The sequence below is a fragment of the Filicampus tigris genome, chromosome 2 (assembly GCF_054856515.1).
Source record: "Filicampus tigris isolate MCC_2025a chromosome 2, RoL_Ftig_1.0, whole genome shotgun sequence".
In the NCBI taxonomy this organism is placed as follows: Eukaryota; Metazoa; Chordata; class Actinopteri; order Syngnathiformes; family Syngnathidae; genus Filicampus; species Filicampus tigris.
Genome location: NC_141218.1, coordinates 3173672 through 3187500, shown reverse-complemented (window position 1 = coordinate 3187500; position 13829 = coordinate 3173672). Strand labels below are relative to the sequence as shown.

The 13829-nt window shown below is 45.2% G+C and overlaps 1 protein-coding gene across 5 annotated transcripts in view; it reads left to right on the top strand.

Annotated features, from left to right (window-relative positions):
• Positions 1 to 13829, top strand: part of col4a6 (collagen, type IV, alpha 6) — a 59491-nt gene that overhangs the window by 20820 nt on the left and 24842 nt on the right. For 4 of the 5 annotated variants that reach the window (XM_086021471.1, XM_086021464.1, XM_086021445.1 and 1 more), the window contains exon 4: positions 9350 to 9427. In XM_086021471.1, coding sequence (XP_085877597.1) covers positions 9350 to 9427 — 78 coding nt within the window. Of the gene's footprint in view, positions 1 to 5760; positions 5873 to 9349; positions 9428 to 13829 lie in introns of those variants that run through there. The other variant, XM_086021477.1, reaches the window with a different exon arrangement.

Below are 13829 nucleotides of genomic sequence, written 5' to 3'. Positions count from 1 at the left end.
CGTTGCGGCGCGCCGAGATGCCAGCGAAATACCAAGAGGCCACGACGCTAAATCCCGTGCGTATAATGGACAGTGTGACTGGCTGCAGACAAATAATACTCTGGGAACTCTGGCTTGTACAATAACTTCACGTTAGCCTGGCACTCTTAAATGAACCCTTTCATGGAGATTAGTCAAGCAGGGAGATGGTGAGAAGAATCCGCACGTTGCATTGTGCGCAGATTCCTCAATAACCTGGCTAACCCCCACATTCCTCCTTACGTGCGACTTCTCTTTGGCTGGCGTTGCGTGCAAGCGTTTTTGATCCACCTATATGAGAAGCTATTGTCCAATCTTGCTGCAACACGCCAAACCTTTCAACCTTTCCAGGATAAAAGACGACGCAGATTCCCCAACCCACCCTGCACCACCTCCAGCATGAGCCCCCCGCCTCCCCGCCACCATTCCTCTTCCAACAAACGTTTCTGAACATGTGGCGCCAATGTCTACGCCATCCAGATTCATGTTTTTTTTTTTTGTTTTGTTTTTTTTTTTTATAAATGCCAAGTGAGTCTCGCCTCCAGGGAGCTGAGATGTTTCCCCATGCAGCCAGTTGGTCTGCTGGGGTGCTTGATGCTTTGTTGTAGCATGCTGAAATATTCCCACTTCATACCTCTGCATCACTCAGTTTGATGGACAATTTGTGTTAGTTGGAAGTGAGCACAATTTGTGATTTAGATTAGCCTAATGCTAATAAACAAAATGCCACGCTAATGGATAACGTGGATAGTGATGGTTGGACAGATAATACAAGAAAACTCACAGGCATATATTCTTTATCCTCTGTAGAGAGCGGCCAATATTGCAGTCTCTTACATTTACAGCAGTAGTAGTTTAAGAAGTACTACGCTTCCTTATTTTTTTTTCTTCAGCACAGTATATACAACAAAAGCCAACTTCTCCCTGGTCCGAAGCTACATCCTGAAGCTAACATTTATTTATGACGATTCACACTACGACAATACATGCGTGTGGGACTAAGATAACAAGGTCCTTCACCTTGGCCACACTGGTTTTTCTTTAACTATTCTTGCAGTATTTGGCTTGTCTGTTCCAGTGGTTGAGCGCATGATCACCATCTGCCCCCTTTCCTCTTCATTCCCACAATGTATGCACCTCAGGAATGATTAAACTAGCTCCTAATGTTTTTGTTTGCAATCAAGGCAAGCAGCTGCGTAGATGGTTAAACCGAATCTCATAACGACCGGAACGGTTCACATTTAATGCGAAATCCCGCAGCCGACCTTCGGAGCACTCTCATGGTTTCCCTTCAAGCGCTGACTCGTTTTAATGGGGGGCAACTATGACCATTTATGGTGACTTGCCTGTACGCGGCGCGGCCTTGAAGTGCGCTAGCTGGAGAGAGCTCATGCGGAAGGTTTGAATTCACGTTCATGTTTCATGTCACCTTTTTGTGAGGACTGCTCGAAAAGTTTGTTCCCATGCACACTCGCCTCTATGAAGTCATCCAAAGGCATCAAATGGTGGCCGTTTGGAGTCAGTGACTAGAGTGTCCTCTCTGTTGCCCCCTCTGGCCAAAGGCGGGAAGCTCCGAGGTGGGCTCCTCCGATGACAAGCCGACGGAACATCTGTACCGCGTGTGGCCGCCGTGCCAGAAATGCGTGTTTACTTTACACCGGCGGGTGTGGAATTCGTCACCGTGGGAGGCATCGCACACATAGATCAGTTAGAAATACACAGAAAAGATGTCAGCTTGTCTCCTTCCACACTTTTTTTTTTTTTTTTTTTTTTTTTAATGACCCTGCACAAGGAAAGAGGTGACGGTTCCGTTGCCGAAAATAGGATTTGACTTTAGCGACAGTGCAGTCCAGTGGGACAGGCCCTGCAATGTGGTGCCAGGCTGGGATGCAATCGAAGACTCGGAGACAAAAGTCTCGGGACACGCCTTTTGATGGATTCGCCTTTGACTCCATCTCAGAGTTGCTTTTTGCCGTCCAAAATACTTGTACAGCTTCCCTCATCATTGTAAACAGCCCCCACTGCGGGGAGTGAATTAGAGACGCAAGTGAAACCGTATCTCCTGTTAGAGGTGCCAGTGCCACCGATTCTTCCACAGCCACACCCCCTTTTCTTCTCTTGTCACTCCCATCCTTCTGCCATTACACCCTCTTTTCATTCGGCGTCGGACGCCTCCGGTGCATTTCGCTTCCATTGTCTGCCTTCACAGTTCAGATGTACCCCCCCCCCCCCACCCCCACCCCCTGTCACCCACTAGGGATGGGGGGGTCGGGGGGTCGTAGTAATCACAACTCATCACTTCACGGACTGTGTCGTAAAAATGCAAAGGAATGGCAGCTGTGTAGGATTTAGCGTTGCTCCGCTCCAAATGTATTTCAAACAATTGAACAGGGAATTGTGAGGGCGCAAAGCAATTTAGGCAGAAGTTTGCCGCAATTATTTTTGTGTCCTGTCGACTCTGTTTACACGGATAAATTCAACATCGTGCTAGGCTAATGGAGCGTCCTGTGCAACCGCCGGTCCTTGTTTTAAACATTACGCTTCAGCGCGCCGTACGTCTTGGTGTCTTGTCCACAAATTTGTATGAAAATCTCCGCTACTCCTCTGCGGCTCTGTATTATTTCACAGAAGTTGTCTGAGGGGCAACGTTAGCACGTGCTGTTTAGTCGGCCGCTGTGCTAACATTTGCGCTTGGAATTTAAGTTTGTTTTATCAACACTGTTAAGCGGAGGTTGATTCATCGGCCTAATAATCCGCCATTCGCTAAACGTTAGCCACTCAAGCCGAGGAGGCATGTTTACTTGCGGGGCCATAAATCCGCAGATAGTAGCAACATTTACATGCTGCGTTTTTGTTTTATGACTTCCAAATGGTTCTCACTGTAATTCCGCCAAACAGGTGCGTTGACACACAAATGCTGTACTTTGTATTTGTAGTCAGCAGCTGACGAGAGGAGACAAGAGCGGAAGCTGGATTTCCGAGAGGCCAGTCAGGCTCTCTCCCCGACTGTGTGGTTCAATTAAGAGTTTGATATTTGAGCTTTACAAAAGTTGAATTGATTTTATTTTGTCAAGTGGGTGCACACAATAAAGTCATGTAGACGATATGATTTGGTTGTGTGCAGCCACTTGATCAAATAAAATGGAGTCAATTCCGCACAGCATATTTTTCTGTGTACTGGGAAAAATTGGATACCTGTGATTATTGTTACATGGATGCACTGTTTGTGCACCCATTAACGTTCTGCCATAATTCATTTATCGTAACTGTGTATTTAAACAGCAATTCAAGTACAATTCATCTTAACGCAAACTCCCAAAGAATCTCTTTAGCTACTAACATTTGATTGTTACGGTCATTGACAATCAAAATCATCCCTTTCACACCATTGCAAGCAAACAACATGGATGAGAAGTCATTGTTTCTCATACCACCCACAGTCGTGGTTCATGATGTAAAATGCCCACATAGAGCAATCTTGCCCAATACATTCATAATTAAAAGTGGAAAGCAACGTATACAATTTGCAAAGGATTGAGAGATTTTTGTGCTTTTTCAGACATTGAATGAATGTCAAATGGTGTCGGCCATCGGTGACAATTGATCACTTTGATTGACTGTTAGCTGGCAAAAAGGGGATGGAAGTAGACTATGAGAGTACACGCACATTCAGGACCAAATTATATCAAAAACAGTTGCATGGGTGACCACGACTCGTTTTGAAAGTTCTGGGCTGATTTGATTGACATGGTAACACACACAGGTTGAAATATCATTGGATGAGAAAAAAAAAAAAAAAAAAAAAAAAAAAAGATCATCCACCTGTACTCCAAGCAGAGCAGGCCGCTGAATTTTTATAGACCCGGCCAGATTTGCTTAGGACTGAGAATAAGCTTCATAAACGTACACCGTCCATATATCCCGCGTGCCCGTTCTCGCCTTGCTTCATTTTGGCCTCACAAATCCCGTTGAAATAGTTGAAACCGCACAGAGGAGCATCCAGGGCGAGTGGGGAAAGAAAATGGTCAATCAACTTGGTCGTTTTGTCATTTTTATTTTATTTTTCACGCAACAGGATATTAGGTACCGGCTCGCCATTTGGATGTAGCTCAGTATGCGACGGTGCAAATCGTGTCTCCGCAATTCGCCGTGTGGCAGAAGGTCAGCGTCAAACATTTGGCGGCGACTCGTCCTGGGTGGCCTCGCTTCCGGGAACTCCGACGCACGGCGGCCTGCGTGTGCAATAAACAGTCAACGAGGAACGCTGCCGCACGGCCAAACACAGCTGCTTCGTCTCCCGTGCCGGATGTCAGGCTCACACGCCGAGCGGTGAAGAAGAGGAGGAAGAGGAAGGGAGACCTGATAAGATGGAGGGGAGCCGAGGGATTCAAGAAAAGGGAGGAAAGGACCATCAAAGGAGACCTTTTCCCGTTTCATGTCTTGGATGCATACTCGCAAAAAAGTTAGGGAGATTGGGTTTTGGGGTGAAATGTCCACATGAACCCGAAAAGACAAAATAACTTTTACAGCTAATCTTAATATGACCTTCTCTCATCTTTTCAGCATCCATCTGTAAAATGTTAGTACTTCTTCGTATTGGTCTTGTTAACTCATTCACTGCCAAACATTTTCAGACCCTCTTTTACCCTAACGTTTGGAGAAACAAAAATGAAAAAAATATAAATAAGTTCCTGGAATTGAATGGCTGGACTGTGAAAAAGTAAAATCGTCAATGGCGGCGAATGAGTTCACAACTCCAGGTAGTAACAAGCCTGCCGGCTTGCTCATCAACACTCGGACAAGTTTGGCCAACGTCAGTCTAATGTCATGTTAAAAGTCAGGCCTTCAAAGTAGAAGCACACCACTATAATAACACTTTCATCACACTTTATTTGGTCACATACAAACAATTTTGTGCTTGTTAATAAAGTGTGAGTTTGAAATGCGCCAAAATGTGGCCAAAGATAGTGTAGCCAAACTGTGTTATTACACTGCATGCTTTTATTGTGAAGGCCAGGATGTGTTAAGCAGATCTTCCCCGAGTGTTGAAGAGCAGGACAGTTATTGCTTTGAGTCGTTCGTAAAAGTTCACATTGTGGAAGACGCATTGCCGTCTTGTTGAACGCTTCATACACCACTTGCGGAATTCTCCGGATGAGCGCTCATTGGGAAACAAACGGCCGAGTCACACGTTTTGGGAACAAAAGTATCAAATCCGGGACAAAGTTTAGGAGACGAAAATTGTCAAAAACGGAATCATAAGAACACGAGGGAATCCTGTATGCGACGTTTATGATTCAGCAGACCTGTTCTGCAAATTGCAGAGCAATCGGAAAGAAAACCCTTCCCTTCGCATCTCAGGCCTCACCTTCTACGCTCACTTCCCCTTGAGGAATGCCAAAACAAAAAAACAAACAAACACCCCCGTCCCGTCATGCAACGATCTCGGCGCTATATAGCCCGGCGCCTATTTTTTTGGGGTAACCCGAGACGCACCCTTGAACACGGATAACATCTGCAGGGCCTATAGCGAGCGGCGGGCAAGTTGAGGCGGCGGCTGTCACCCGCAAGCTGCCGCTCGAATGCGAGAAGCAGAAGACTGCAGCAGCGGCGTCCCGCACGCACGACTTTTTGACAGTCGACTCGAGCGTGAGCAAACACGGCCGATTGAGCGCGCGGGCATTATCACATGCTGAAAGATGCCGAGCCGCATCAAGACGTCAAGATGACAAGCGTGGCGTGGGCTTGTTCTGTCGTGTCGGTGTTTTATCAGGAAATAAAGTCGCAGGAGAAACATTGGCGTGAGTTTGGGCTTACTCAACGTTCCCGAGTTGCCTCACAAGTAGATTGAAAGGTTCGTATCGCCAGAATGAAAGATGTACACTGAAAAAAAAAAGCTTTTGGTGAACTGGAGATGTCAAGGTAACAAAGTTGGGCAATTCGATAAAATATTTCACGTTTTGCTACTGTGAAAACTTGCTTTCCCGCATTTTCAACAAAGTCTACAGAACTAATTGTCTCTCGTATTGCCCCCCCCCCCCAAATTCAAGATGGACGTGAAGAAAACTCGGCGAATTGTTTTGGAGCAAACAACTTGCTTGTTTTGTTGTGCTCACAAACGTTGTCATTTCTATCTTAAAGTTATCCCAACTTAAATTGCTGTTTTAGCCCACAAAAAAATACAAGTTCTGTTTTTTACAGTCCAGGATTTAAGAGACACAAGCCATCGTTCAGCTCAATTTTTTTTTTGACTTTGCAGTGACTTAGCTCATGTAACAACAAGCAGCAGTTTGGACGATGGAATTCGTTTTAAAAATAAGCTTCAAGCTGTTTTACGCCAGTCCCGGTGGAAGTTTGTCAAAATAACCAAAACCAAGACAATGACATTTAAAACAACCACTTCACTTTTAAATCTGCTAGCTTAATGCTAATGTTCACAAATAATTGGAAACAGCATTATTGGCAACAGTCAGTGTAAGACAGACACACAGATAAACTATTCATTGAGATGTTCATCTCATCAGTACAGCACTAACATTAATCATTCTTCGCAGAGGATAAAGAATACATGACAGCAAAGTTGAAGCCTCCTTTTTGAAGTTTTCCACTTTTCTAAATTGGGTTCACTGCACCCATACAGTGCTCATATCTAGTGTTGAGTCACAGTGGTGCAACACATGTAGACAGACAATAAAACAGTATTGACAGGTCTAGCTATGCGATATATATGGTAGATATAAAATACTACTGAATGAATCCTGTCATTTCTTTTCCTCCACTGAGTAAAACTGGATAAATGGCAGGCATACTTGAGCGTTTGTGATTTATCGGAACTCTTTGCGTTCCAGAAATGCTGACTTTTCAAAACTGCATATTTGTGTTTAATTTTTTTGTATTCGCCTTGCAGTCATTTAATTGTGTCTATTGTATCAGAAAAAGAAACAATGACAGGAATTAGCCATTCATTTCATGTCATTTTAAGGAGAAACCTTTCACGTGTCAGTCATTGCGCCGGTCGTGGTGATGGCTGCCACACCGCAAGCGTCCGGCGCGTTGTGCCTGCGGGGGGCTTCGCGTCCGTTAGCCCGTCTCATCGTTCACTTTGAAGTGCGGGTGTGGACCGCAGCGCCTGAATGAGGATCGGTGTCTTTTGCACGTCGCCAACCCCCACCTCAGGCCTCGCCTTTGCGCTCGGGACAACGTGACACACACCCAGCCGTCTTACGGGGACAGTCCGGGAGCAGTTGGCATAAATGGGGATGCTTTAAAATGAATAATAATAATAATAATAATAATAATCATATATTTTTTTTAAAAAGGCAAGACATGAACTAAGCCCTCCCGCGTCCAGTTCTCTGTGGCTCTGAGTCCAAAAGTCTCCGTTCCCATGCTCACTTTCTTGGCCTCCTTCTGTCATCGTGATTAGAAGAGTTGAGGAGATCAGAGGGAGCGGGGCTCGGACCTGCACTGCTTACCCCCCCCCCCCCCCTTCACCCCTCCCATTGCAGCCCGCCTCCCGGCATTGTGCCAAACTTTTCCTCGTTGCATATTATCCGCTGCCCTCCATCGTCACATGCCAGTAATCTTGAGGTAATTGTTCACAGGGACAAACATGCACCTTGTTGCTAGTAGGTTTCTACAGTGAAGTGAGACCCCCCCCCCCCTTGCCCCCACCCAGCAATATAGACAAATCCTTTTAAACTCATTAAAATACGCTTTAACTTGAAATAAAAAGGAAATGGCATTAATCCGTTATAGCTTTACCTTCAAAACCAAAATAAACACGTTTTATTCCATGTGTATTTTAATGAGGAAAACGAGCACTCCATAAAAATAAAAAATAAAACATAAATATATACAGTAATTTCATGATTAAATAGAATTACATTCAGGTTTATTATAGTTTTGGATTTTTCATTAAAGTTAGTTATTTCATTTTGACTTAAAAAAAAAAAAAAAATCTGTTAGTTTTAATTTGTTTAAAGAGCAGGTTTGTTTTCATTTTTTCGAAAACGCGTAATTTTAGTTTAGTTGTATTAGTTTTAGTATTATTTAAATATAAGGAGTCTTTTTCGCTCACAGGAAAAATAAACAATAAGTATTGGATAATAAAGTCAAGTAAACTCCAATTCTCAAGCGACTGTTTGACCTTCCTTCTTTCTGTATGGACGGACAGACTGCAACACGCATATAAAAACATTTCAAAGGTACCCTGAAAGCTAAAGTCGAGGACATTTTTGCTATAGTATAGATAGTTGTAGTTAGTTTTGTAAACGTTACGTGTTCCAATTAGTCTTTTTTTTTTTTTATTACATGTTTGCTTTTATTTTGTAATCAATTTCCCACTTTTAGCCTTTAATCTGAACCTTCTTGACAAAGAATGAAACCGTATTTGTTACACGGAATCAATTGAAAGGTAATTTTGCAACTCTATCTGGCGTGAATAAACTATTCATTGATATGGCTCAACTCCTCTCATCTCATCAGTGCGGCACTAATATTAGTCATTCTTTGCAGTGGATAAAGACTATATGACATTAAAACTTTGAATACTTTCCACTATTATTGCGAAGTGAATTTTCTGCCCACCATACAGTGCTTGTGTCTCAAGTCAAATCACTCGTATCTCAAGGCACCACTGTAGCAGTAAAAAAAAAAAAAAATGTGGGATCATTATTTCCAAGGCCGCATACGAGTTTTTCCCAGGTGATTTTCTGTGGGTTCGCACGTCTAGACCACCTCATGTTGACTTACGGGGGTCCGGACGGGTCGTTGGCCCAGCTTGTTATAAGGACCAAAAACACATTGCCGCTTTTCATTTTTCTCATAACCTTCATCCCTCCAACATGTCCCACCAGTTGCGCCCCCCCCCCCACCATGGCTCCTTTCATCATCAGATCATGATGAAGGGCCACCTTTGACCCCAAATTGACCCCAAAACAACAGCGGGTCATACGTCGGTATGGAGGTGTTGTCGCAATTCTTGGGAGGAGTGTAAATGGACATTTTCATCCTGCAGCCGCCCACCATGAGGCCGAGCGAGCGTGTGAACAGAGGCCGAATGCATACGTGATATGAGCTTTTGTCACTCATACGTCAGCTTATCAAAGCCGTCTTTATGTCGCCGATCGAAAGTGCTGCGTGACGTTTGCCAGCTATTTTAGGAATGCCACCCCGAGCAGCAGAGGTTAATCTACGGTTCACTCGGAGTTTACAAGATGCAAAATCTTCACGAGGTGGAGGCGGTGTGCGACGCGGGAGGGAAATGGCGGCAACTAAAGGTTCAACTCCAGCAACTCAAAATGAGCCCCCCACTTGTGTGTCTCCGCAGGGGGACAATTCCAACGAGCCGTGTTCCGGTTTGGACTGCAGCAGAGGGTGCAGGTGCAACCCGGAAAAGGGATCACGGGTGAGTCTTCTGCATGTCGTTGTTTGACTTGGACTTTTCTGACGTCGCTTTCCGTGCTGCTTTTCACAACCGAGAGCACTTCAATCTCTTTGATCGCTGCCCTTCGCTTTGCGTGGTTTTGCCGTCCGCATCCAACAACATCGAGCACTGACAGACGCCGGAGGGCTACGCTTACCGTACGCCACTGTGGTGCGATCGCATCGAGACTTGAGGCTAAATGAGACGGTTGCTAACTTACCTTTCACTGTTATTGTCAGGCAGCAAGAAGCTGCTTACTTTGCACTTGGCGGGACAGCGCGCTAAGCCACAAGCCTTGCGGGAAAAATCTTGAGCTTAAGCCATAGAAATAATATATTGAATCCATTTGAATTTATTTGTCAGTGCCCTGAAAATTGGCTGGCAACCGGTTGAGGGTGTACGCTTACTGCCCCAAGACAGCTGGGATAGGCTCCATCTTGCTGACCCGGTGAGGGTAAGCGGTTCAGATAATGGGATGGAGGGAATTTATTTGTTAGAATGATATCTACATATATATATATATATACATATGTATATATATTTTTTCCAGTCAGGTTTTAAGAAGATGCATAGCACAGAGTCAGCCCTGTTGCATGTTTTTAACGATATCCTCCGGGCAAATGACGGACTTACGGACCGTCACCGATGGACCCGGCTCGCGACGATTACAGTGACAGACCAAAACCAGAACGTTTGTTGGTCTGTGATTTTTAAAAGGTATACCGTCATTTATCAATCGTCAGCAAAACGGGTCGGTCAGTCTGACGGAATGCCCACCTCTGCATATACAGTACGTATACATAGATGCATTTAAATGACAGACAAACACATATATACGTATACATTTAATATGTATACATAATTCATGTCGTGTATGCACATACATATATATTTGAATTTATATATACAAACACATTCTGTTTATTGACTGACTTTTGTGACCCCTTTAATAGACGATTACTTGAGCACATTTTGTCAAAGCTTTTTCAGTATCGGGAAAAATAAAGCAAATCCCTCCACGGGAAGTTGGAAATGAGATTTTTGTGAGAAACAGCTGCCATTTTTATTTGAAGGCCATATCGCTTAGCCCCAGTTGAGAGCAGCTGGCTTCGGCGTTGAAAAGTTTTGTTTTGACACCGTAAATGGGGGAGACGTGGTGACATTCGCGCTGAATCCTTTGCTGATGCCCGGGAGAGGGAGGGGCCGCCCCCCCCCCCCCCCCCCAGGTGATGTCCAAACACACCAGCGAGACGCAATCCAGATGTGCCGTTGCTTTTTCACGATGAACAGCCGAGGGGCTTTACGTCGTGAAGAGGCTCTTTGGATCTTTGCTTGTAGTATCGATGCCATGTTGAATTCATTTGATGTGAAAACATCCTCTCCCACTGGGGTGAACAGCAAAGGCCCTCCAGGCCGTTCTTGGAGCCAGAGAATGCGCGCCAGCAAAAGAACTTGCGCCAAGTTACAACAATTTAACATTTGTATTTATTGACACGAGGAGATTGGAGAGTCAAAGAAGACTAAACAGACAATTGTGGATGGGGGCGGAGGGAAGCAACGAGAAGCATTAGTGCCATCCGTCCCTTTCAAAATAAGGGCATGGCGATAGTGGCTCTGCGTCCCAGCGATAAGAAATGAGCGGTGCAACCTCTCTATAGGCTCCCTTGATCAAAATCAGCGTCTCTGCAACCCTCACGGATTCCCCTTTCGCCGTTCCATGCAAAGTAGTGAGTTGAATTTGACATTTTGGAGTGCAAAAGTCCCCTAAAGGAAGCGAGGGCCAAGCTTGCCGTATGAAATGCATGCACACAATGGCTCCGATTGCAGCCAGATAATCAAAGTTGGCAGCAGCAGCCGACAAGCATGAATGACGACTTTGATCCCCTTTTTTTTTTTTTTTATCTTTCAATATAACCAGCCCGTCTCTCATTCCGTGTGTGTGCGTTACATGCATGGCTGCTCCTGTGTGTTTGCGTGTCGCGATGTACACACTAATGTACAGGGCAGACTTATCAGCCGCAGCCTTTCATCCAAACATTTTTCCTGGCTCACACGCATGCAGTTTGGCCCCTCCGTGGCATGTCATCAGCCTACGCCTTTTGAGCTTTTTTTTTTTTTTTTTTAATCTCACTGTAAGGCTTCATCTAAACACACTCCGGCGTGTAAAAATGGCGGAAACGATGACAGACACACACACATGCACAGACAAACATACACACACACACACGCTTCCATATAAGGTGGGGGGGGGGGGGGGGGGGGGGGGGGGGGGAGGGGGGTCAAGGGTCACAGGCAGCACAAAGACGCAGTGAGGCCACAAGGTCAGGCACAAAGACGGGGGATGAGGTGTGTGTGAGCCAGTGTGTGTGTGTGAGAGTGAGACAGATGAAGTGTGTGTGTGAGCCACTGTGTGTGTGCGAGAGTCTGTTCGATAATAAATAATATTAAAAATGCTGCCTAGGTGTGTGCACGTGTGTGTGCACAAATGTGCAACACTCTAAAAACATTTGTGTTAAAAATAACACAATTTGGGGGCAAAAATGGACCAATTCACTAATTGGGACAATTTGACCCACGTTCTTGTGCTGTTTTGTACAAAACAACCCAACTAGGGGGTTTTTTTTTTGTACAAAACTACCCATTTTCGGAAACAACCCAGGAAGTTGGGTCAAATTGACCCAAGTATTGGATCCTCAATTTTTTACCCCAAATTCTGTTATTTTTAACCCAAGTGTTTTGAGAGTGTGTGAATGAAAAGCAGAGAGCAATTAAGTGTGTGAGAGAGATCGCCTGTGTGAGCGAGTTCATGAGAAATACATTGCACGTGAGATTGTGTAAGTGTGAGAGAATAAGCGCGAGTGAGCACGTGTGTGCGAGAGAGTGCATGTGTGAACTTGTGAAAGAGAAAGCAAATAAGTGAGGGTATTTGTTTGTGAGAGAGTGTGTGAGAGAGATTGCGTGTGCCAGATTGGGGAGAGTGGAAGAGAGGTAATGTTGTAAGGAGGGAAGCGTGTGAGGTGATTAAGGGCACCACACACACAATGAAGTAAGCGGCGACCTGCAAAGAGAGGCTCTCCCTTCCCGCGCACTCTACTGCCATCGCGTGGCTGTCCCCGGAATTGCAACCAATTCTGAAATTACATTTGACGCGTTTCGTTCCGCTGGAGTGGCACTGAGAAACGTTACAATGAATGAGAAGAGATGAAGTGGGGCTGCTCGTACCTTAAAGGGAGATAAAACTCCATTGTGGCCATTGAACACACAGGCAGACACAAAAGTTGGCACACGTGCAGGAATGCGCAAGACTGCTTATTAGTGGTGATTTTTCCAGGCTTTTGATGATCAGGACGAGGCTGCGCTTATTTACGATGACTTCGGAGGCCCCGTGCTCCACAAAAGCCAAGCGCGGTCGTTAAGCCTGTAGGCGCCTCACCCTTTCAACTCGGAGGCGCATGTTTGTGGCTATGCAATTATATTTTTGCGTGTGGCATGTCTACGTCGGTGTGTGTGTGCATCGGGGGAAATGCCCGCTCAGTTGAGGCTTTTTAACGTTGTCCTTTTAAGATTATGCTGTGCTCTGAGCTGAGGTCTGTTAGGAGTGAATTGGTCCTGATAAGAGGTCCGAAACTTCAATACTGTATTCAAGCGCAAATCTTCGTGTGTGTGTGTGTGTGTGTGTGGAAATCTGTAGCCACGAGTTCGTCATGAAACGAAACGTCAAGACGCGATGTGACCCGTCAATAAAAACACAAACATGACAATCACAACCACATAGCTCAGCTTTTTTGCTAACAGTTAGCATCGATCAATAGTGGCTGTTTTATTAAATCGGCGGGTATTCGAACACAAATGTGTAACACCACACGTAGACAGATAATGTAACAATACTCTATCCTCGATGCAAACTTGTCCAGATTGCAGCATCTTATAGTACAGTAGTAGAAAAAGAATTAGTGTCATGACTGTATTACACTGCCCCCCAGTGGCCAAGATGGTCATCATTCTACAGCTCCCCAATAGGCTGCATGGCGCTTCATGAGAAAATCCAAAGTGCTTTCAGTCATCTCAGTTCAAGGAGACCTCAACGTCTGTTATCAAGGTTCATTTTGAAAGCTGTCCGGCCCTTTCAGCCATCCCTGCGTGCCAATTACATGCGCCGTTTGGTCCTCAAAGGTTGCGCTCACCTGGGGCTCCTTTGAAGCCGGACACATGGGGGAGGAGGAGGACCTGGGCAACCGCAATGACACCTTTGACGCCACTGAAGTATGAAAGCGCTTCACTGGCGCAGAAGCGCCGCGGTTTGATGACATCATCACCGTGGGACAGCGAGACCTACAATGTGATTTTTATTGGACGAAAAGCAGGTTGTTGCTTTCGTGGGGGC